Source organism: Anomaloglossus baeobatrachus, chromosome 3 (assembly GCF_048569485.1).
Source record: "Anomaloglossus baeobatrachus isolate aAnoBae1 chromosome 3, aAnoBae1.hap1, whole genome shotgun sequence".
Classification (NCBI taxonomy): Eukaryota; Metazoa; Chordata; class Amphibia; order Anura; family Aromobatidae; genus Anomaloglossus; species Anomaloglossus baeobatrachus.
Window position 1 is genome coordinate 177,674,206 of NC_134355.1, and position 21,163 is coordinate 177,695,368.

At 47.7% G+C, this 21,163-nt stretch overlaps 1 protein-coding gene across 1 annotated transcript in view; it reads right to left on the minus strand.

Moving 5' to 3' along the window:
- FNDC1 (fibronectin type III domain containing 1) overlaps positions 1–21,163 on the minus strand; it is a 391,652-nt gene that overhangs the window by 168,361 nt on the left and 202,128 nt on the right. Inside the window, exon 7 of the mRNA XM_075338178.1 lies at positions 12,810–12,998. Within this exon, the coding sequence (XP_075194293.1) occupies positions 12,810–12,998 (189 nt within the window). The remainder of the gene's footprint in view (positions 1–12,809; positions 12,999–21,163) is intronic.

A 21,163-nucleotide genomic window follows, 5' to 3' on the forward strand; every position in this document is an offset into this window, starting at 1 on the left:
GAGCGCGTCTGCCTGCGTTGCACACTACAACTCATTCTAACCAAGCCATTATACTAGCAAACACTCAGTGTACCTAGTGGCATCCTATACGTGGCTATTGGACTTTGCTATAGTCCCACTAGTGCAAAGACATTTGCAGAGCGCGTCTGCCTGCGTTGCACACTACAACTCATTCTAACCAAGCCATTATACTAGCAAACACTCAGTGTACCTAGTGGCATCCTATACGTGGCTATTGGACTTTGCTATAGTCCCACTAGTGCAAAGACATTTGCAGAGCGCGTCTGCCTGCGTTGCACACTACAACTCATTCTAACCAAGCCATTATACTAGCAAACACTCAGTGTACCTAGTGGCATCCTATACGTGGCTATTGGACTTTGCTATAGTCCCACTAGTGCAAAGACATTTGCAGCACGTCTGCCTGCGTTGCACACTCCAACTAATTATAACTAAGTTGCATTGTCAGGGATATTTATTCTTTATTATTCTGCTGTTAATAAAGCTAGACCACCACTGCAATCTTCACCACCTCTCAATTTTTACTACCACATTTTCAGTCCACAATCTTGTCGCAATCAACATGAGTGGCAAAATGACAGATGCTGGTGGAAAGGGGAAGAGGCGTGGTGGAAAAGGCAAAAAAGGTTTTGTCCGTGGGGAAGGTGGCAAAGCTCCATTATCATCTGCTGAAGATAGACCATCTACCAGCAAAAGTAAGATGTCTACTACTTACCGTGGACAATCCGATGTGCTCCCTTTGTTACGGACACGAACAACAGGAACAAAGGTAGATGATGGGCAAAAAAGGAAAATGCTTGAATGGATCTCAAGTGGTCCAACAAGTGCCCTCTCTGCCACTTCAAGTACCGCATCCAAAAAACACCAGTCCTCTGAGTTGTCATCCCAATCAAACTTGCTTTCTCCCAGCTCTGAAGTCTCCATCAGCCCTGCACAGTATGGTGGAACTGAGATGGCTGAGTCTGCAGAGCTGTTCAGTCACACTATAGCCTGGGAATCAGAGGTCTGCTCCCAAGCTACAGTGAGTACAGAACAGGAAATGGTCTGCAGTGATGCCCAGAACCTTTGTGACTCAGATTCAGGCCGTGAGGACCAAGTTTCTGAGCATAATGTTGACCCTTTGTCACAAACTGTAACACCTGTGGTTATAGACAATGAGGAACATACTGATGAAGATGAGACGCAGATACCCGATTGGGATGACAACTTAAATATTCGGTCAGGGCAAGAAGAGGCTCGGTCTGAGGGGGAGGGGAGTGCAAACACAACAATTGATGATGACGTTCTAGATCCCACCTACTGTCAACCCCCAGTCAGGCACTCGAGGAGGTCAACAGAGGCGGTGGAGGAGGATGCAACCGACGACGAAGTTACCTTGCGCCTTCCTGGACAGAGTCGGAGCACTGGTAGCACGTCTACAACTGCATCCTCAGCCACCACTCTGCCTATGAGCATTATTCGGGGTGGATCAACAGGTCGCATGGCCTCTAAGCCTTGCCTAGCCTGGTCCTTTTTTCACATCGAAAAAGATCGCCCAACTCATGTGATATGTAACATTTGTCATGATTCTGTTAGTAGAGGTCAAAACCTCAGCAGTTTGACAACTTCTTCCATGAATCGTCACATGACTAAATATCATAAGTCCCGGTGGGAAGCTCACTGTGCTGCAATGCGGCCTAGTGGAGCGAACCATCCACCGCCCGCCCCTTCCACTGCATCCGCGCGCTCTTCATCTTCTAGGACTGTGGGGACAGCTGCCACACCTGTTTTTCCACGCAAAACTTCCACCACTGTAACCGCAACAGGCAGTTTGCTTGTAAGGTCGTCAGTTGGTTTGGAAGGGGAAACAAGTGAGTGTGTACAGCTCTCTCAGACATCGATAGCACCAACGTTGGATGAAGGCAACATCATGTCTCCGCCTGCACTTTCCTCACAAACCTGCATTTTTCAAGGGACACCCTACTCAACACCGTCTACACACAGCAGCCAGATCTCTGTCCCTCAGATGTGGTCAAATAAAAGGCCACTTCCTCCGACCCATGACAAAGCTAAGAGGTTGACTCTATCCCTCTGTAAGCTGTTGGCTACCGAAATGCTGCCTTTCCGCCTAGTGGACACACAGGATTTTAGAGACCTTATGTCTGTCGCTGTGCCCCAGTACCAGATGCCTAGTCGCCACTACTTCTCTAAGAAAGGTGTGCCCGCGCTACACCAGCATGTCGCACACAACATCACCGCTTCCTTGAGAAACTCTGTGTGTGAACGGGTGCATTTCACCACCGATACTTGGACCAGTAAGCATGGACAGGGACGTTACATGTCGCTGACTGGGCACTGGGTAACTATGGTGATAGATGGTGAAGGGTCTGCTGCACAAGTCTTGCCGTCCCCACGACTTGTGTGTCAATCCTCTGTCTGTCCAAGTTCCGCCACTGCTTCTGCATCCTCCACCTCATCTGGGTCCTCCACCTCCGCCCCAAGCCTGCCTGGTCAGGCCACCAGCGTTCTCACTGCGCAGAAGGAATCACGCACCCCTCATTACTATGCTGGCAGCAGAGCGCAACGGCATCAGGCGGTCTTTAGCTTGACATGTCTTGGTAATAAGAGTCACACAGCTGAGGAGTTGTGGTCAGCTTTGCGGTCCGAGTTTAATAAATGGTTGTCTCCACTCAAACTGCAGCCTGGTAAGGCCGTGTGCGACAATGCTGCAAACCTGGGTGCGGCACTTCGCCTGGGCAAGGTGACACACGTACCTTGTATGGCTCACGTGTTGAACCTTGTCGTGCAGCAATTTTTAACACACTATCCCGGCCTAGATGGCCTTCTGAACAGGGCACGAAAACTGTCAGCTCACTTCCGCCGTTCAAGCGCCGCAGCAGAGCGACTTGCATCGCTCCAGAAGTCTTTCGGCCTGCCGGTTCATCGCCTGAAATGCGATGTGGCGACACGCTGGAATTCAACTCTCCACATGTTACAGCGACTGTGGCAGCACCGCAGAGCCCTGGTGCAATACGTCATGACGTATAGCCTGGGCCAACGAGATGCAGAGGTGGGGCAGATCACCCTGATGGAGTGGTCTCAGATCAAGGACCTATGCACCCTTCTGCACAGTTTCGACATGGCGACGAATATGTTTAGCTCTGACAATGCCATTATCAGCATGACGATTCCAGTCATTTACATGCTGGAGCACACGCTAAACACTATTCGGAGTCAGGGGGTGGGACAACATGAAGGGGAGGAACTACAGGAGGATTCATATGCGCAAGGGACAACAACATCACGAAGGTCCAGACGTTCATCATCACCAACGCAGCAGGCATGGGACCATGGGGGACAGGGATCGACAAGGGCGCATAGTAGCAGGCGAAATGTTGAGCAAGGTGCAGGAGAACATGAAGAAATGGAGGACGAACTGTCCATGGACATGGAAGACTCAGCGGATGAGGGAGACCTTGGTCAAATTTCAGTTGAAAGAGGTTGGGGTCAGATGTCAGAGGAAGAAAGAACGGGTAGCACCTCTATGCCACAAACACAGCATGGACTTGGTCCGCATGGCTGCGCAAGACACATGAGTGCCTTTTTGTTGCACTACCTCCAACATGACAGTCGTATTGTCAAAATTAGAAGTGATGATGACTACTGGATTGCCACACTATTAGATCCCCGGTACAAGTCCAAATTTTGTGACATAATTCCAGCCATAGAAAGGGACGCACGTATGCAGGAGTATCAGCAGAAGCTGTTACTAGATCTTAGCTCGGCTTTTCCACCAAACAACCGTGCAGGTGCAGGGAGTGAATCTCCCAGTTGTAACTTGACAAACATGGGACGGTCTCGTCATCTTCAACAGTCTACCCGTACCAGTAGGACCTTTTCTGGTGCCGGTAACAGCAATTTTATGGAATCTTTTCATAATTTTTTTAGACCCTCTTTTGCAAGGCCACCAGAGACAACAAGTCTGACACATACTCAACGGCTGGAGAGGATGATACAGGAGTATCTCCAAATGAACATCGATGCCATGACTGTGCAACTGGAGCCTTGCTCCTTTTGGGCTTCAAACATAGAAAAATGGCCAGAGCTCTCCAGTTACGCCTTGGAGATTTTGTCGTGTCCAGCTGCCAGCGTTGTCTCTGAACGTGTATTCAGTGCTGCTGGGTGTGTGCTGACAGATAAGCGCACGCGTCTGTCCAGTGACAATGTGGACAGACTGACGTTCATCAAAATGAACAAGTCATGGATCCAGAAGGAATTTACTACCCCTGTGTCATCCTGGGGAGAGTAAATGCTTGTGGATTTGGAATGTGCTTGATGCAAATCAAAACATCCTGTTTGCAACTAGGGCCCAAGTGCTGCCACTGATGGGGTGGGTGTCTGTGTGGCCCAATTTTTGGAAAAAAGGGAGACTCCGCTTGGAGTAACCCTTGCTTGCTGTGTTTTTAAAAGAAGCCAAGATGAACAGAGCTGGGATCAGGAAAGACTTTGCTACCTACCCCGGTGTCATCCTGGGGACGGCTAAGAATAGCGTATTTTTGAATGTGCTTGATGCAAATCAAAACATCCTGTTTGCAACTAGGGCCCAAGTGCTGCCACTGATGGGGTGGGTGTCTGTGTGGCCCAATTTTTGGAAAAAAGGGAGACTCCGCTTGGAGTAACCCTTGCTTGCTGTGTTTTTAAAAGAAGCCAAGATGAACAGAGCTGGGATCAGGAAAGACTTTGCTACCTACCCCGGTGTCATCCTGGGGACGGATAAGAATGGCGTATTTTTGAATGTGCTTGATGCAAATCTAGCTGTGAAGTGTACAACTGGGGCACAACTGCTGCCACTGAATGGGTGGGTGTGTGTGGGGCCCAATTTTTGGAAAAAAGGGGAGACTCCGCTTGGAGTAACCCTTGCTTACATTGTTTTTAAAAGAAGCCAAGATGAACAAGTCATGGGTCAGCAAAGACTTTGCTACCTACCCCAGTGTCATCCTGGGGACGGCTAAGAATAGCGTATTTTTGAATGTGCTTGATGCAAATCAAAACATCCTGTTTGCAACTAGGGCCCAAGTGCTGCCACTGATGGGGTGGGTGTCTGTGTGGCCCAATTTTTGGAAAAAAGGGAGACTCCGCTTGGAGTAACCCTTGCTTGCTGTGTTTTTAAAAGAAGCCAAGATGAACAGAGCTGGGATCAGGAAAGACTTTGCTACCTACCCCGGTGTCATCCTGGGGACGGATAAGAATGGCGTATTTTTGAATGTGCTTGATGCAAATCTAGCTGTGAAGTGTACAACTGGGGCACAACTGCTGCCACTGAATGGGTGGGTGTGTGTGGGGCCCAATTTTTGGAAAAAAGGGGAGACTCCGCTTGGAGTAACCCTTGCTTACATTGTTTTTAAAAGAAGCCAAGATGAACAAGTCATGGGTCAGCAAAGACTTTGCTACCTACCCCAGTGTCATCCTGGGGACGGCTAAGAATAGCGTATTTTTGAATGTGCTTGATGCAAATCAAAACATCCTGTTTGCAACTAGGGCCCAAGTGCTGCCACTGATGGGGTGGGTGTCTGTGTGGCCCAATTTTTGGAAAAAAGGGAGACTCCGCTTGGAGTAACCCTTGCTTGCTGTGTTTTTAAAAGAAGCCAAGATGAACAGAGCTGGGATCAGGAAAGACTTTGCTACCTACCCCGGTGTCATCCTGGGGACGGATAAGAATGGCGTATTTTTGAATGTGCTTGATGCAAATCTAGCTGTGAAGTGTACAACTGGGGCACAACTGCTGCCACTGAATGGGTGGGTGTGTGTGGGGCCCAATTTTTGGAAAAAAGGGGAGACTCCGCTTGGAGTAACCCTTGCTTACATTGTTTTTAAAAGAAGCCAAGATGAACAAGTCATGGGTCAGCAAAGACTTTGCTACCTACCCCAGTGTCATCCTGGGGACGGCTAAGAATAGCGTATTTTTGAATGTGCTTGATGCAAATCAAAACATCCTGTTTGCAACTAGGGCCCAAGTGCTGCCACTGATGGGGTGGGTGTCTGTGTGGCCCAATTTTTGGAAAAAAGGGAGACTCCGCTTGGAGTAACCCTTGCTTGCTGTGTTTTTAAAAGAAGCCAAGATGAACAGAGCTGGGATCAGGAAAGACTTTGCTACCTACCCCGGTGTCATCCTGGGGACGGATAAGAATGGCGTATTTTTGAATGTGCTTGATGCAAATCTAGCTGTGAAGTGTACAACTGGGGCACAACTGCTGCCACTGAATGGGTGGGTGTGTGTGGGGCCCAATTTTTGGAAAAAAGGGGAGACTCCGCTTGGAGTAACCCTTGCTTACATTGTTTTTAAAAGAAGCCAAGATGAACAAGTCATGGGTCAGCAAAGACTTTGCTACCTACCCCAGTGTCATCCTGGGGACGGCTAAGAATAGCGTATTTTTGAATGTGCTTGATGCAAATCAAAACATCCTGTTTGCAACTAGGGCCCAAGTGCTGCCACTGATGGGGTGGGTGTCTGTGTGGCCCAATTTTTGGAAAAAAGGGAGACTCCGCTTGGAGTAACCCTTGCTTGCTGTGTTTTTAAAAGAAGCCAAGATGAACAGAGCTGGGATCAGGAAAGACTTTGCTACCTACCCCGGTGTCATCCTGGGGACGGATAAGAATGGCGTATTTTTGAATGTGCTTGATGCAAATCTAGCTGTGAAGTGTACAACTGGGGCACAACTGCTGCCACTGAATGGGTGGGTGTGTGTGGGGCCCAATTTTTGGAAAAAAGGGGAGACTCCGCTTGGAGTAACCCTTGCTTACATTGTTTTTAAAAGAAGCCAAGATGAACAAGTCATGGGTCAGCAAAGACTTTGCTACCTACCCCAGTGTCATCCTGGGGACGGCTAAGAATAGCGTATTTTTGAATGTGCTTGATGCAAATCAAAACATCCTGTTTGCAACTAGGGCCCAAGTGCTGCCACTGATGGGGTGGGTGTCTGTGTGGCCCAATTTTTGGAAAAAAGGGAGACTCCGCTTGGAGTAACCCTTGCTTGCTGTGTTTTTAAAAGAAGCCAAGATGAACAGAGCTGGGATCAGGAAAGACTTTGCTACCTACCCCGGTGTCATCCTGGGGACGGATAAGAATGGCGTATTTTTGAATGTGCTTGATGCAAATCTAGCTGTGAAGTGTACAACTGGGGCACAACTGCTGCCACTGAATGGGTGGGTGTGTGTGGGGCCCAATTTTTGGAAAAAAGGGGAGACTCCGCTTGGAGTAACCCTTGCTTACATTGTTTTTAAAAGAAGCCAAGATGAACAAGTCATGGGTCAGCAAAGACTTTGCTACCTACCCCAGTGTCATCCTGGGGACGGCTAAGAATAGCGTATTTTTGAATGTGCTTGATGCAAATCAAAACATCCTGTTTGCAACTAGGGCCCAAGTGCTGCCACTGATGGGGTGGGTGTCTGTGTGGCCCAATTTTTGGAAAAAAGGGAGACTCCGCTTGGAGTAACCCTTGCTTGCTGTGTTTTTAAAAGAAGCCAAGATGAACAGAGCTGGGATCAGGAAAGACTTTGCTACCTACCCCGGTGTCATCCTGGGGACGGATAAGAATGGCGTATTTTTGAATGTGCTTGATGCAAATCTAGCTGTGAAGTGTACAACTGGGGCACAACTGCTGCCACTGAATGGGTGGGTGTGTGTGGGGCCCAATTTTTGGAAAAAAGGGGAGACTCCGCTTGGAGTAACCCTTGCTTACATTGTTTTTAAAAGAAGCCAAGATGAACAAGTCATGGGTCAGCAAAGACTTTGCTACCTACCCCAGTGTCATCCTGGGGACGGCTAAGAATAGCGTATTTTTGAATGTGCTTGATGCAAATCAAAACATCCTGTTTGCAACTAGGGCCCAAGTGCTGCCACTGATGGGGTGGGTGTCTGTGTGGCCCAATTTTTGGAAAAAAGGGAGACTCCGCTTGGAGTAACCCTTGCTTGCTGTGTTTTTAAAAGAAGCCAAGATGAACAGAGCTGGGATCAGGAAAGACTTTGCTACCTACCCCGGTGTCATCCTGGGGACGGATAAGAATGGCGTATTTTTGAATGTGCTTGATGCAAATCTAGCTGTGAAGTGTACAACTGGGGCACAACTGCTGCCACTGAAGGGGTGGGTGTGTGGGGCCCAATTTTTGGAAAAAAGGGAGACTCCGCTTGGAGTCACCTTGCGGTGTTTTACATGACTTTAGAAGGGCGTGCCATGCCTATATCTGTGTGTCCTCCTCTTTTTCCTTGTCCAGCTGTTTTGTTTTCGCATGAGTACATGTCCTTGTCACTTTCCCATGTGTTTGTGTTGTGTTGTGAGTTGTTTGTCACCTTTTGGACACCTTTGAGGGTGTTTTCTAGGTGTTTTACTGTGTTTGTGATTGCCTGCCATTGTTTCCTATGGGCTCGAGTTCGGTTCGTCGAACGTTCGACGAGCCGAACTCGAGCCAGACCCCCCGTTCGGCGAACCGCCTCGAGCCGAACCGGGACCGGTTCGCTCATCTCTAGTGTAATGCGTGTGTAATGCGTGTGTAATGCGTGTGTAATGCGTATTTTTTACTATGTCATCTGCCATTCAGCGCTGCTACATGGCCGCTGACAGCAGACACAGACAGCCGTGTAGCAGAGCTGAATGGCAGATGACAGCAGACACAGACAGAGCTGCACTGTCATAATGAACTCGGGTGAACTTCACCCGACTTCATTGTCATGCTGCGGCTCTGTCTGTGCCGCGTCCTGATTAGCGGTCACCAGTGAAGGACTCACCGGTGACCGCTAATCCCCTGAGTGACTGAAGTTAGCAGCCCTCTCTCATACTCACCGATCCCCGGCGCTGCACGACATTCACACTGCTGCGGCGGCTTTTACTATTTTGAAAAAGCCGGCCGCTTATTAAACAATCTCGTATTCCCTGCTTTCCCCGCCCACAGGCGCCTATGATTGGTTGCAGTGAGACACGCCCCCACACTGAGTGACAGGTGTCTCACTGCACCCAATCACAGCAGCCGGTGGGCGGGTCTATACTGTGCAGTGAAATAAATAAATAAATAATTAAAAAAAATGGCGTGCGGTCCCCCCCAATTTTAATACCAGCCAGATAAAGCCATACGGCTGAAGGCTGGTATTCTCAGGATGGGGAGCTCCACGTTATGGGGAGCCTCTCAGCCTAACAATATCAGCCAACAGCCGCCCAGAATTGCCGCATACATTATATGCGACAGTTCTGGGACTGTACCCGGCTCTTCCCGATTTGCCCTGGTGCGTTGGCAAATCGGGGTAATAAGGAGTTATTGGCAGCCCATAGCTGCCAATAAGTCCTAGATTAATCATGTCAGGCGTCTATGAGACACCCTCCATGATTAATCTGTAAGTTACAGTAAATAAACACACACACACCTGAAAAAATCCTTTATTAGAAATAAAAAACACAAATACATTCCCTCATTACCAATTTAATAAGCCCCAAAAAGCCCTCCATATCCGGCGTACACCACGGACCTCCAGCGTCGCTTCCAGCATGAAGGTGACAGGAGCTGCAGAAGACACCGCCGCTCCGGTCACCTCCAAGCAGCAACTGAGGTGAGTAGCGCGATCTGCTGAGCTGTCACTGAGGTTACCCGCTGTCACTGGATCCAGCGGTGACAGCGGGTAACCTCAGTGACAGCTCAGCAGATCGCGCTACTCACCTCAGTTGCTGCTTGGAGGTGACCGGAGCGGCGGTGTCTTCTGCAGCTCCTGTCACCTTCATGCTGGAAGCGACGCTGGAGGTCCGTGGAGTACGCCGGATATGGAGGGCTTTTTGGGGCTTATTAAATTGGTAATGAGGGAATGTGTTTGTGTTTTTTATTTCTAATAAAGGATTTTTTCAGGTGTGTGTGTGTTTATTTACTGTAACTTACAGATTAATCATGGAGGGTGTCTCATAGACGCCTGACATGATTAATCTAGGACTTATTGGCAGCTATGGGCTGCCAATAACTCCTTATTACCCCGATTTGCCAACGCACCAGGGTAAATCGGGAAGAGCCGGGTACAGTCCCAGAACTGTCGCATATAATGTATGCGGCAATTCTGGGCGGCTGTTGGCTGATATTGTTAGGCTGGGGGGCTCCCCATAACGTGGAGCTCCCCATCCTGAGAATACCAGCCTTCAGCCGTATGGCTTTATCTGGCTGGTATTAAAATTGGGGGGACCGCACGCCATTTTTTTTAATTATTTATTTATTTATTTCACTGCACAGTATAGACCCGCCCACCGGCTGCTGTGATTGGGTGCAGTGAGACACCTGTCACTCAGCGTGGGGGCGTGTCTCACTGCAACCAATCATAGGCGCCTGTGGGCGGGGAAAGCAGGGAATACGAGATTGTTTAATGAGCGGCCGGCTTTTTCAAAATAGTAAAAGCCGCCGCAGCAGTGTGAACGCCGTGCAGCGCCGCGCCGGGGATCGGGGAACGGTGAGTATGAGAGAGGGGGGGAAACTGACCGACAGACTGTGAGAGAGGGACAGAGATAGTGACGGACCGACAGAGAGCGAATAGAGACCGAGAGGGAGAGACCGACTGACAGGGAATAGTGATTGACAGACATTGGGAGACATCACTCGTTTCCAGTGTTTTAGGAAACATGCGAGAAATGTATTTAGAAAATCGGATGTCACTAGGATGGTGTGAATGCCGTCCCGTGACATCCGATTTTTTACACGCTCCCATAGACTTGCATTGGAGAAACTCGCAGTAGAAACTCGCAAAAAAGCAGCATGCTGCGATTTTTTTCTCGGTCCGATTTGGACTGAGAAAAAAATCGCAGATGAGAGCTGAATCATTCACTAACATGTGTCCGATTCCAATGCGAGTTTTTCTCACATTGCTCTACTGCGAGAAACTCGCAAGTGAGAAGCAGCCCTAACTTCAACTTCGTCACTGATTCTTGCACATTATTGTCAAGAATCTGCTGATACTGAGTTGAATCCATGCGACCCTCAACTTTAACAAGATTCCCGATGCCGACATTGGTCACACAGCCCCAAAGCATGATGAAACCTCTACCAAATTTTACTATGGGTAGCAAGTGCTTTTCTTGGAATGCCGTGTTTTTTTTGCCTCCATGCATAATGCCTTTTTGTATGACCAAACAATTCAATCTTTGTTTCATCAGTCCACAGGACCTTCTTCCAAAATGTAACTGGCTTGTCCAAATGTGATTTGCATACCTCAGGCGACTCTGTTTGTGGCGTGCTTGCAGAAACGGCTTCTTTCGCATCCCTCTCCCATACAGCTTCTCCTTGTGCAAAGTGCGCTGTATTGTTGACCGATGCACATTGACACCATCTGCAGCAAGATGATGCTGCAGGTCTTTGGAGGTGGTCTGTGGATTGTCCTTGACTGTTCTCACCATTCTTCTTCTCTGCCTTTCTGATATTTTTCTTGGCCTGCCACTTCTGGGCTTAACAAGAACTGTACTTGTGTTCTTCCATTTTCTTACTATGTTCCTCACAGTGGAAACTGACCGTTTAAATCTCTGAGCAACTTTTTGTATCCTTCCCCTGAACAACTATGTTGAATAATCTTTGTTTTCAGATCATTTGAGAGTTGTTTTGAGGAGCCCATGATGCCACTCTTCATGGGAGATTCAAATAGGAGAACAACTTGCAAGTGGCCACCTTAAATACCTTTTCTCATGATTGGATACACCTGCCTATGAAGTTAAAAGCTCAATGAGGTTACAAAACCAATTTAGTGCTTTAGTAAGTCAGTAAAAAGTAGTTAGGAGTGTTCAAATCAAGAAATTGATAAGGGTGCCCATACTTTTGCACCGGTCAAAATTTGTTTAAATGTGGATTGCACATTTTCTGTTAGTACAATAAACCTCATTTCAATCCAGAAATATTACTGAGTCCATCAGTTATTAGATATATGAAACTGAACTAGCTGTTGCAAAAACCCAAATTGTTATAAAGAAAAAAGGTTAACATTAATAGGGGTGCCCAAACTTTTTCATATGACTGTATAATGTAATTCTTAAAAAGTGCTTGAACAGTACATCTTGAAACCCTAGACTGTTTTGCCTGCTAGAGACCTTGCTGATGTTCTATAACTACCTTGTGTCTTATTATTGAGCTCTGTTTTTCCATGGAGTATGACCTGTGACATGAAGCTATCTTCTACAACCTCACCTTTGTAGCAATGTTTGACTGTTCCTCACCCTCCTACACCACTAAATGTTTTAGTTAGTGTGTTTCAATGTACATATGAAACTGATTATCATTTCACACCTGTTTGACATAATTGGTTTCTCATACACCCAACTATACTACAAAATCGGCAAGTGTACCTAGAATTCATGATTTGATACATTTAAGAAAAAGGATGCTTACCAAGTAGTGGTATGATTTAGATCTCTCTTTTCTTAATTCAATTTGCATTTTGTTAAATGATCAAAAATAAACTAATGACTCTTCTATTTCTGAAAGCATTTTTATGTAGTAATTTTTCTACAGTATTTTACCTACCTAAAACTTGTGCACAGTACTATATGTGTTACTTACTGTACATACAGTTCTTACAGAGCACTATTTATTCTAGTGAAGTAGAGATCGGCTATATTATATTGTTGCAACATTCTGAATAAACTTCACAACTTTCAGTATTAAACATACAATAACTAAGTTTTATGAACCATAAAATTAGCAATGTCTATAAGGAACAATTTTGTGAAACATGTCTGGAATCAGATAAGATTGAACAGTAAAACCTTGAAATAACAGTGAACAGATGGGTCATTCTTTACACTTACCTGATGGTAGAGTGACTGTAAAGGCTTTAGACTGAGGGCCCTGTCCTCTCCTGTTTGCTGCCCGTATTTTGAAAATGTATCGTTCACCAGGCTGTAGGCCATCAACTATGGCAGATGTGCTTGTTCCCGAATATGGTATGGATTTGCCTCCAAATGGCTTCATTGCAGGAGCATATGACACAATGTATTCTGTAGAGATTTAAAAAAAATAACAAATATTCTTTTTATTTTTACTTTTGGATGGTCATGATTGTCTACATATGTCTAATATGTTCTAACCTGATACTACGTCAATTGGTTGATACCAAATATACAGTACATATTAAAACAAATGATGGATCATTCATAACACTAAGCCATCTGTCTAATATTCCACCAAAACAGCTGAGACGCGCCATGGTATGAAATTCACTTCTAAGGCTATGTGCGCACATTGCATTTTTTTTCCGCAGAAACGCTGCGTTTTGAACTGCAGCGTTTTCAGTGCCAAATTGCATGCGTTCAGCTTCCCCAGCAAAGTCTATGAGAAAGCTGAAAAATCAATGCACACGCTGCGTTTGTAAACGCAGCGCTTTGGATGCCAAAAATCTGTGCGGGAAAAAAAAGCAGCATGTCACTTCTTTTGTGCGTTGTAGCTGCGTTCTCCACCCATTGAAATCAATGATGTGGGTCAAAACGCAACCAAAATGCACTTGGCTGCATTTTTGTTGCGGTCCGCATGCTTTTTTGGCATACAGAACGCATGCATTTTGACCTGGAAGTGAGGTCAAGAGGTTTTACTGTTGACCTCATTTCCTGGGGAAGTTCAGGAAACTTTTTTTTTTTGGGAGAGAGGGTTTGTAAGCAGGTTTGGTGTGGTCGTGAGGAATCTTCTCTGTGCCATTCGCGAGGAGTCTTCTCTGTGCCATGGCGTGGTACAACCGACTCAAGATCTAAAGGTGATCTAAAATCATCTAAGATCTAAAATCTAAACCGACTAAAGGTTTTGTAGAATGCTGGCACAAGACATTAGCAACAAACAGATATTCTCAGCATCATCAATGAAATGGCAAAGTTTTTATTAAAACAAACAATTTTACAATTTGACACTGGTAGTTTTTAAGTGGCCGTTCTCTCAGGCAATGAATGCAGTGCTTATAAGCTCTTTTCTTTCTCAGCTGACCACATCGCTGCATATGGCTATCATTAGTGTAACTATGCTCCTCTGATGCTACGTAGGCAAAGCTGCCCCTTCTTTCAGCATTTGTTAGTTCATACTTCAGGTCAGAGATATGACAATTTTCACTGGTACAAACTGTCAATTAAGCAGGAGAGCGATGCCCTCCCCCCCTCCCCGCAAGCAGAAAGAAATAATGCTAAGGAGCAGTGAACTCTTAGGCCTGTTTCACACGTCAGTGAAAAACACAGGCGTTTTTCCCTGACGTGTAAAAAAACGCTTATGTCCCTCTGTTTTCTGTGATTCACGGCACACGTGGGTTGTCAATGTGCAATCCGTGATCCGTGCTCCGTGATATGTAATTGCACATGGACATAAACTCACCTGCCCCCGCTCGTGCTGTCCGTAGTGCATCCGGCCGGCGCTGTGTCACCTCTGCAGCTACTTCCAGGTCGGCTGTGTCGTACATAATGTATCTGCACAACAGTAATGAGCCGGGCAGGAAGCTGCCGAGAGCAGAGGCTGCACAGAGCGTCACTGGAGAAGGTGAGTTAAAAATGATTTTTATTTTCAATGTCCGTGATTTTCTGTTATGTGTTTCACGGATCACACCATAGTGGCTGGAGCCCATCGTGGCAGAGATAGGTACTCTCAGGCAGCGCTTGAACTACCTGTGAGTAAAAAGTAGCGAGATATAGAACAAAAAAATCTAAGATGAACCGATTTAGTCAAAAAGGTATAAAAAATTTTATTATTAAAATGAATGCCGGCTGGCAGAGAGCTAAAAGCAGAGGCATCACATGTGTAAATATTGAACAGGTAGGGACAGGTATCAATGTTCAGGTATGAAGATACTAGAACTGGTGGTATGTATTAAGCAAAAATTCAGGTATACAATACCATATCAAGTTAACATAGTTATTCACAGTAATGTCAATGGTGAATATACAGTAATTAACCATCAGGTATCTGTTTAATAAAAGAGGGGGTAACAGTGAACACATATATACCCAGCCAAATGGGGGTGTTAGAAGCAGTGAGAAAGAGAAGATTGTTTTACCTGGATACAGGGTCATCCCCTGACGAAGGTGACGCCGAAACGTGCGCATCGGGGCTGGCGTCACATGTGAACACAGGTCTTCTTGTATCCAAGTAAAACAATCTTCTCTTTCTCACTACTACTTCCCTTTCTATGTGGACACATATGTATTTATCTTCGCACAATAGGCCATATTAATGATTTCTTTGAGCTGTTTATGCATACCTTCTTAACATCCATTTACACAGCATGCCACAGCTATCATTACCCGTACATACTAATGTTAAAGTTGACAACTATACATATGGTTTTGCTTCTAACACCCCCATTTGGCTGGGTATATATGTGTTCACTATTACCCCCTCTTTTATTAAACAGATACCTGATGGTTAATTACTGTATATTTACCATTGACATTACTGTGAATAACTATATTAACTTGACATGGTATTGTATACCTGAATTTTTCCTTAATACATATCACCAGTTCTAGTATCTTCATACCTGTACATTGATACCTGTCCATACCTATTCAATATTTACACATGTGATGCCTCTGCTTTTAGCTCTCTGCCAGCCGGCATTCATTTTAATAATAAAATTTGTTATACCTTTTTGACTAAATCGGTTCTCCTTAGAATTTTTTGTTCTATATCTCGGTGCCTAGTCTCTGCTACCGTAGGTCAGCTACATCCATAGGACCCAAACACTATTGTTTTGGAACATATATTTATTATTTTACACCATATACCTTCTAGTGTTGTGCATGGTCGCATATTTCTCTGATCAATTTCTGTGAGTAAAAAGACCTGGAACCGCAGCCCCTGTCTCTACCTCTCCTTTACTGTCGCTGTCGCCCAGTTCTGTGACACCAACGAGGACTATCATCACTTCCCCCATCCTACCGGGGCCCGCTCCGCCTGTGGGGAGCGATACCAGACATCTTCCCCGGTAAGAGACCCTTGCAGAGGTGGCCCCCATCCCTGGCTACGTACCACAGATGGTGTTACGATCATCCTAATAGACTATCCTAACCTCCAACTACTACCTCTATCCTCCCTGCCACCCTCCAACCCTCCTTTCTGTATGCCTCAGGGCAACGGAACCGGGCCATGCAACACGCAGACATCAGCTTTGCCGAATTCAAAGACCGGGCCATCCAAGTGCTGCGTGAACCATCTCGGCCCAATCCTGTGTCAACTACAAAGATAAAGGTGGATGCTAAAGAGCAGGCTAAGGAAAAGGACCCCCTCCATGATTGATGACTCCAGATTCAGGAACTGATTAAGAGTGTGTCTGCCTTAACACATGCAATGCAGTCCAAGCAGGTGAAACAGCTACCGGTATCCATTGAACTGGCTTCCAGTGCTAATGACCTTCCATGGCGATGACGTGGTAAGGACCTGTTGTCCCAAGTTCCTGATTGATTTACTGCAAATGGGCAGCCCATTTGTCGCCGTTGTTGAAAAGCGGAACATTTTGCAAGAGGCTGTCCCATGAGTGTTCAGAACCACGCGTCCGGGACCGGTTCCCTGGTACAGTCATCTCCACCAGAAGCAGTAGACAAGAAAGAGTGATAGTAAATGTTTTCTTGCATGAGAAAAAGTTAAAGTTATTGTTGATTTACTATACTGCACTCTGAAAGTTGAGATAACTTGCTGACCTGTCTGAAAAAGTTGAAATGTTTATTTGCTGTGTCTCCCAAAAAGGAAAGAAATAATGTTTTGGTTTAAATGCATAACAAAAATGCGGTAATCTTTGTAAAATGTTGCAGCCCCGGAGTGCTGTCATTTGCCACCAGGGAATGTGACACCCCTGGGCTTCAGGCGCTACAGGGTATTACACTACTTGTCAGGGGTAATATCTATCGCGGGTCAGGAAGGGGTTAACCTGCCAATGCCTTCACAGAACACACACAATCAACAACAAGGTGCTTACTCACAGGGGGTTGGACTAGAGCAGACAGGGGAGTTAGCCATCACAAAGCATGGGACTCTCTCGGTTGCTAGGACAACCACTGGGGGCAGGCACCACATGGGGTAGAAGTAGGTGCAATGATCATACTTACAGCAGAAGCTTCCTGGGCACAGCTTGGGATATCAACTAGCACTGACAACAGAAGTTAGTGTTTCTCTCTCTTCGTGAGCCCGTGGCTTGGAGCAGGAAGTTCGGCCCGGGTTCCGGACAGCAATTGAGGGACACTCTAGGGCAGTGCTTGAACTACCTGTGAGTAAAACGACCTGGAACCGCAGCCCCTGTCTCTGCCTCTCCTTTACTGTCGCCGTTGCCCAGTGCTGCGGTGCCAACAGGGACTATCATCACCCCCGCCATCCTCCCGGGGCCCACTTCGCCTGTGGGGAGCAATACCATCCCAGCTGCACCTGACATCTGCCCCGGTGAGAGACCCTTGCAGCGTACCACAGGTGGCATCACGATCATCCTAATAGACTTTCCTAACCTAAAACTACTATCTCCATCCTCCCTGCCACTCTCCAACCCTCCTTTCTGTACGCCTCAGGGCAACGGAACCAGGCCAGGCAACCCCGTGACAACGCAGAGGATCTGCACCACCGGCCTGGCAATGAGTAAGTTAAACCACCTGCCCCGTGGGACGCTACAGTTACATATTTAAAAGCTCAAGTTATGGATCTGAATGTGCATCTTGCAACACTCACTAGCAATGCAAACCTGGAGAGGAGTTTAGAGCTCACTGAGCGGCTCTGGCTGGGATCACTGTTATAGAAGAGGGTGTAGGTGGGGAAGATCAGAACCCAGAATGTCAGGGAACCCAATCCTGATCTAGCAGACTATAGTAAATATGCCTGTTTGGCTGATATTAGGGCTGCAGGCCCAGAACTAGAATCACTACAGCAGGATGTTGCTCCAAGCAATCAGGAAAACAACTGCTAGAAGAAGGAAGGAAACAGGAGTATAGCAAAGGCCAGACAGATTCTGGTAGTAGGGGACTTTATAATTAGATGTAGAATTGGACGGACCTGGTCATCTGCCACCAAGACACTGAATGCCAAACTTTGTGTCCTCTCCTGGGTGTCCGGGTTCGGCATATTGTGAATCAGATGGGTGGAGCGGAGGAAAACCAGCGGTCATGGTATATGTGATGCCCCAGGGCTGTGGGGTACTCGGTCTCGGGCGTGTGGTGCACAGGGGGGGAACAGTCGTGGTCGCGGCCAATGCCCAGTTCCGTGACCCTGGGCGTCGGTCCGATAAAAAAGAGGTGAAAAATGGAAGAAAAATAAAAGAAAATAATTTTGACTACGCCACTTGTGGTCTGAGGCTAGGTTATTGAAGCTGCAGGGTCCTGCTGGGGCTGGTGGAGTAGTGCAGCTTAGGTGTTTTGGGCCCTCCACGAGCAGGGCTAGGCTCCAGCAGTGGATGATTAGGGGGCAATAGTAGGGGACAGTCAATGTATATGTACGGAGGTGAGAAGGAAACAGTCCACATCTGGTATTGCAGTGTCAACTTGCCTTTTGTTTTACTTGTGGCTTGGAACCGGTTTCAAATGTTTCCGCTCCCCTTGTTCTCTGTGCCAGCTGTGACCTGGGGAAGCTGTCCTCCATGCACACTGGTTTGTATTGGGCTCCCATGGCTTAGAGCTTCTGGGGGAGCCCCTCCTTTTCAGACTTCTTCCTATTGCAGGTAGCCTGGACTATTTAATGGGTGGACTTCTGTCCCTTGTCCCAGGTCCCCTCTTTGCTGCTGATGTGTGACGCCCTGGAGTAGCCAGGTAGTCACAGACAGGCCCTTGCACAAACACCTGTCCCCCTAAAAACGTAACAGCAGCCAACCTAAAAACCTTGGTCACCCCTCTCGGGTTTTGACGTTCACACCAGGGGGTGGAGCCAGGCAGTTGGCCACGCCCACCGAGGAGTTCAGATAGCTTGAGGCGGGAAAACGGAGGAGATTAGTTTTGGAGGTGAAAGAGAGAGGAGTTGAGAGGAGTAAACGTCTGACAGGGGTCTGGGTCGTAGCCTGGACAGCCTTTGGCCAGGAGGCAGACGGTGGAAGACAGCCTTGTGAAATCATAAGGGACCGGGACAAAGTAGTGGCCCGCCGGTACCGAACCGAGGAACGGACTGGAAACCGGAGCACAGAGGGGGGTACTCAGACCCTGAAATGAGGTCCCGAATCTACCGGACTAAGTTAATTCACTGATTCAGGTCTGGACTTTAGGTACTTTCCCAACCAAGTCCCGACTGAAGACAACAGCCCAACAAGGGGGATAGAAAGCCACCACTCAGGCAGATAGATCCCACGGGCCAGCGTCTGCGGGCAAACGGGCTCTCCCGACACACACACAGCCGAGGAGCGGACTCCCATTGCTGAAGCGCGGGCAGTCCACAGCTACAAAACAAGGTGCAGTAGAAAGGCGGGGACCACCAAACTGGGTGGGGGACCAGACGCAGCCACCGACCACCATCTTTTTGGTTTACCAGAGACTTCGGTGTATCTGTCAGAGTGAGTACAACTGTGCCCTCGGGCCGCGCACCGCCCCGCACCACACCAATCCGTCCGCACCCTCAAAACCGGGCCCCGGGACCATCACCCCCCTACCCACGGAGGGGTCAACAACTGGCTGCGCAACACCATCCCCAGGGGCCTAGTAAACAGCAGCGGTAGTGTCTATATTCACCACAACCCGTGGGTGGCGTCACGAACTTAACCCAAACCACGGCCCCGGCCGTAGACCTACCTAACAACCCCCTACGTAGCGCCAGCTTCCTTTCAAGGCGACGTGACCCCGGGTTCGGAGGCGCTCGAGCCACCCACCGACGAGCACGGATCCAAGCGGCTCGGCTGCAGCCGAGCACGGGGCGGTACAGATGCTTCAGACTCTTTGGTTGGTTAGGGACCTTGGAGATCCCCTCCCCTGGCAGATTTAACAGTTGACCATAAAGTGTGCCGCTGTCCTAGGGTCTGCACCCCGCCTTGTACTGAGACCTGTGAGCCTTGGTTCCGGACTTCCAAAGGCACCCCGCGATCCCTGGAGTATTATTCTTCCACAGATAACTCATGGTTCCTGGAGTCCTGGTTCCTTACTCCACAGTCCTTGTCTCCTTTACAGCATCCCGTTCTTACTTTAGGTCTTTACACCTTTCCTTCTCTACTTCACGCCTCATTCTCTCACTCTTCACTCCTCACTCCTTCACTTCTAACTCTCTCCTCTCTCCTTCACTTCTAACTCACCTCTTCACTTCCTCCCGCCAGCTTCCCAACTGACCACTGGCCCCCCTTCCCGTTGCTGGGTCTCTCCCTACAGATTAGGTGGCAATTAGCCAATAAATGCCCATCTCTTTTACCTGTTGCTAGGCAGTCTCCCAGTCTCGAATTGAGGTTATGTATGTGGCCTGAGGGTGCTGGTGTGTTGACAGGCAAGGATATTCCGGGGTTTGGGTTTCCACAGGTTACATTTTGTGGCACCTGATACCTCAGGGGTGCTACATTTACATTGGTGGTACTAATGAAAAAGTTAGAGGAAGGTTGAAAATCCTTAACCCCTTCAAGAACTATGACATACTGGTACGTCATAGGTTGTGTCCTTCCCTTTGATGCAGGCTTGCATGCTGAGCCCACATCTTTCCCTGTACTTGTCGGCTGATCTGATCAGCCAACATATGCCTCTAACATGTGCCGTTGTTAACTAAGGGGTAATTTGCACGCTGCGATATCTTGTGATAGCTGCTGTAGCGAACATTATCGCTACGGCAGCTTCACACACACTTACCTGCCTTGCGACGTCATTCTGGCCGCCGACCCGTCTCCTTCCTAAGGGGGCGGGTCGTGCGGCATCACAGCGACATCACGCGGCAGACGGCCAATAGAAGCGGAAGGGCGGAGATGAGTGGGACATAAACATCCCGCCCACTTCCTTCCTTCCGCATAGGTGGTGGAGGCAGGTTGTTCCTCGCTCCTGCGGCTTCACACACAGCGATGTGTGCTGCCGCAGGAACGAGGAACAAAATTGTATCTCCTATTGGTGCGACATTATGAAAATGACCGACGCTACACAGATCACCGTTTTTCGAAGCTTTTGCGATCATTTATCGGCGCATTTAGACTTTACACGTTGCAACGCCACTACCGGCGCTGGGTGTACGTCACTTTTGACATGACCCTGACAATATCGCAGTAGCGATGTCG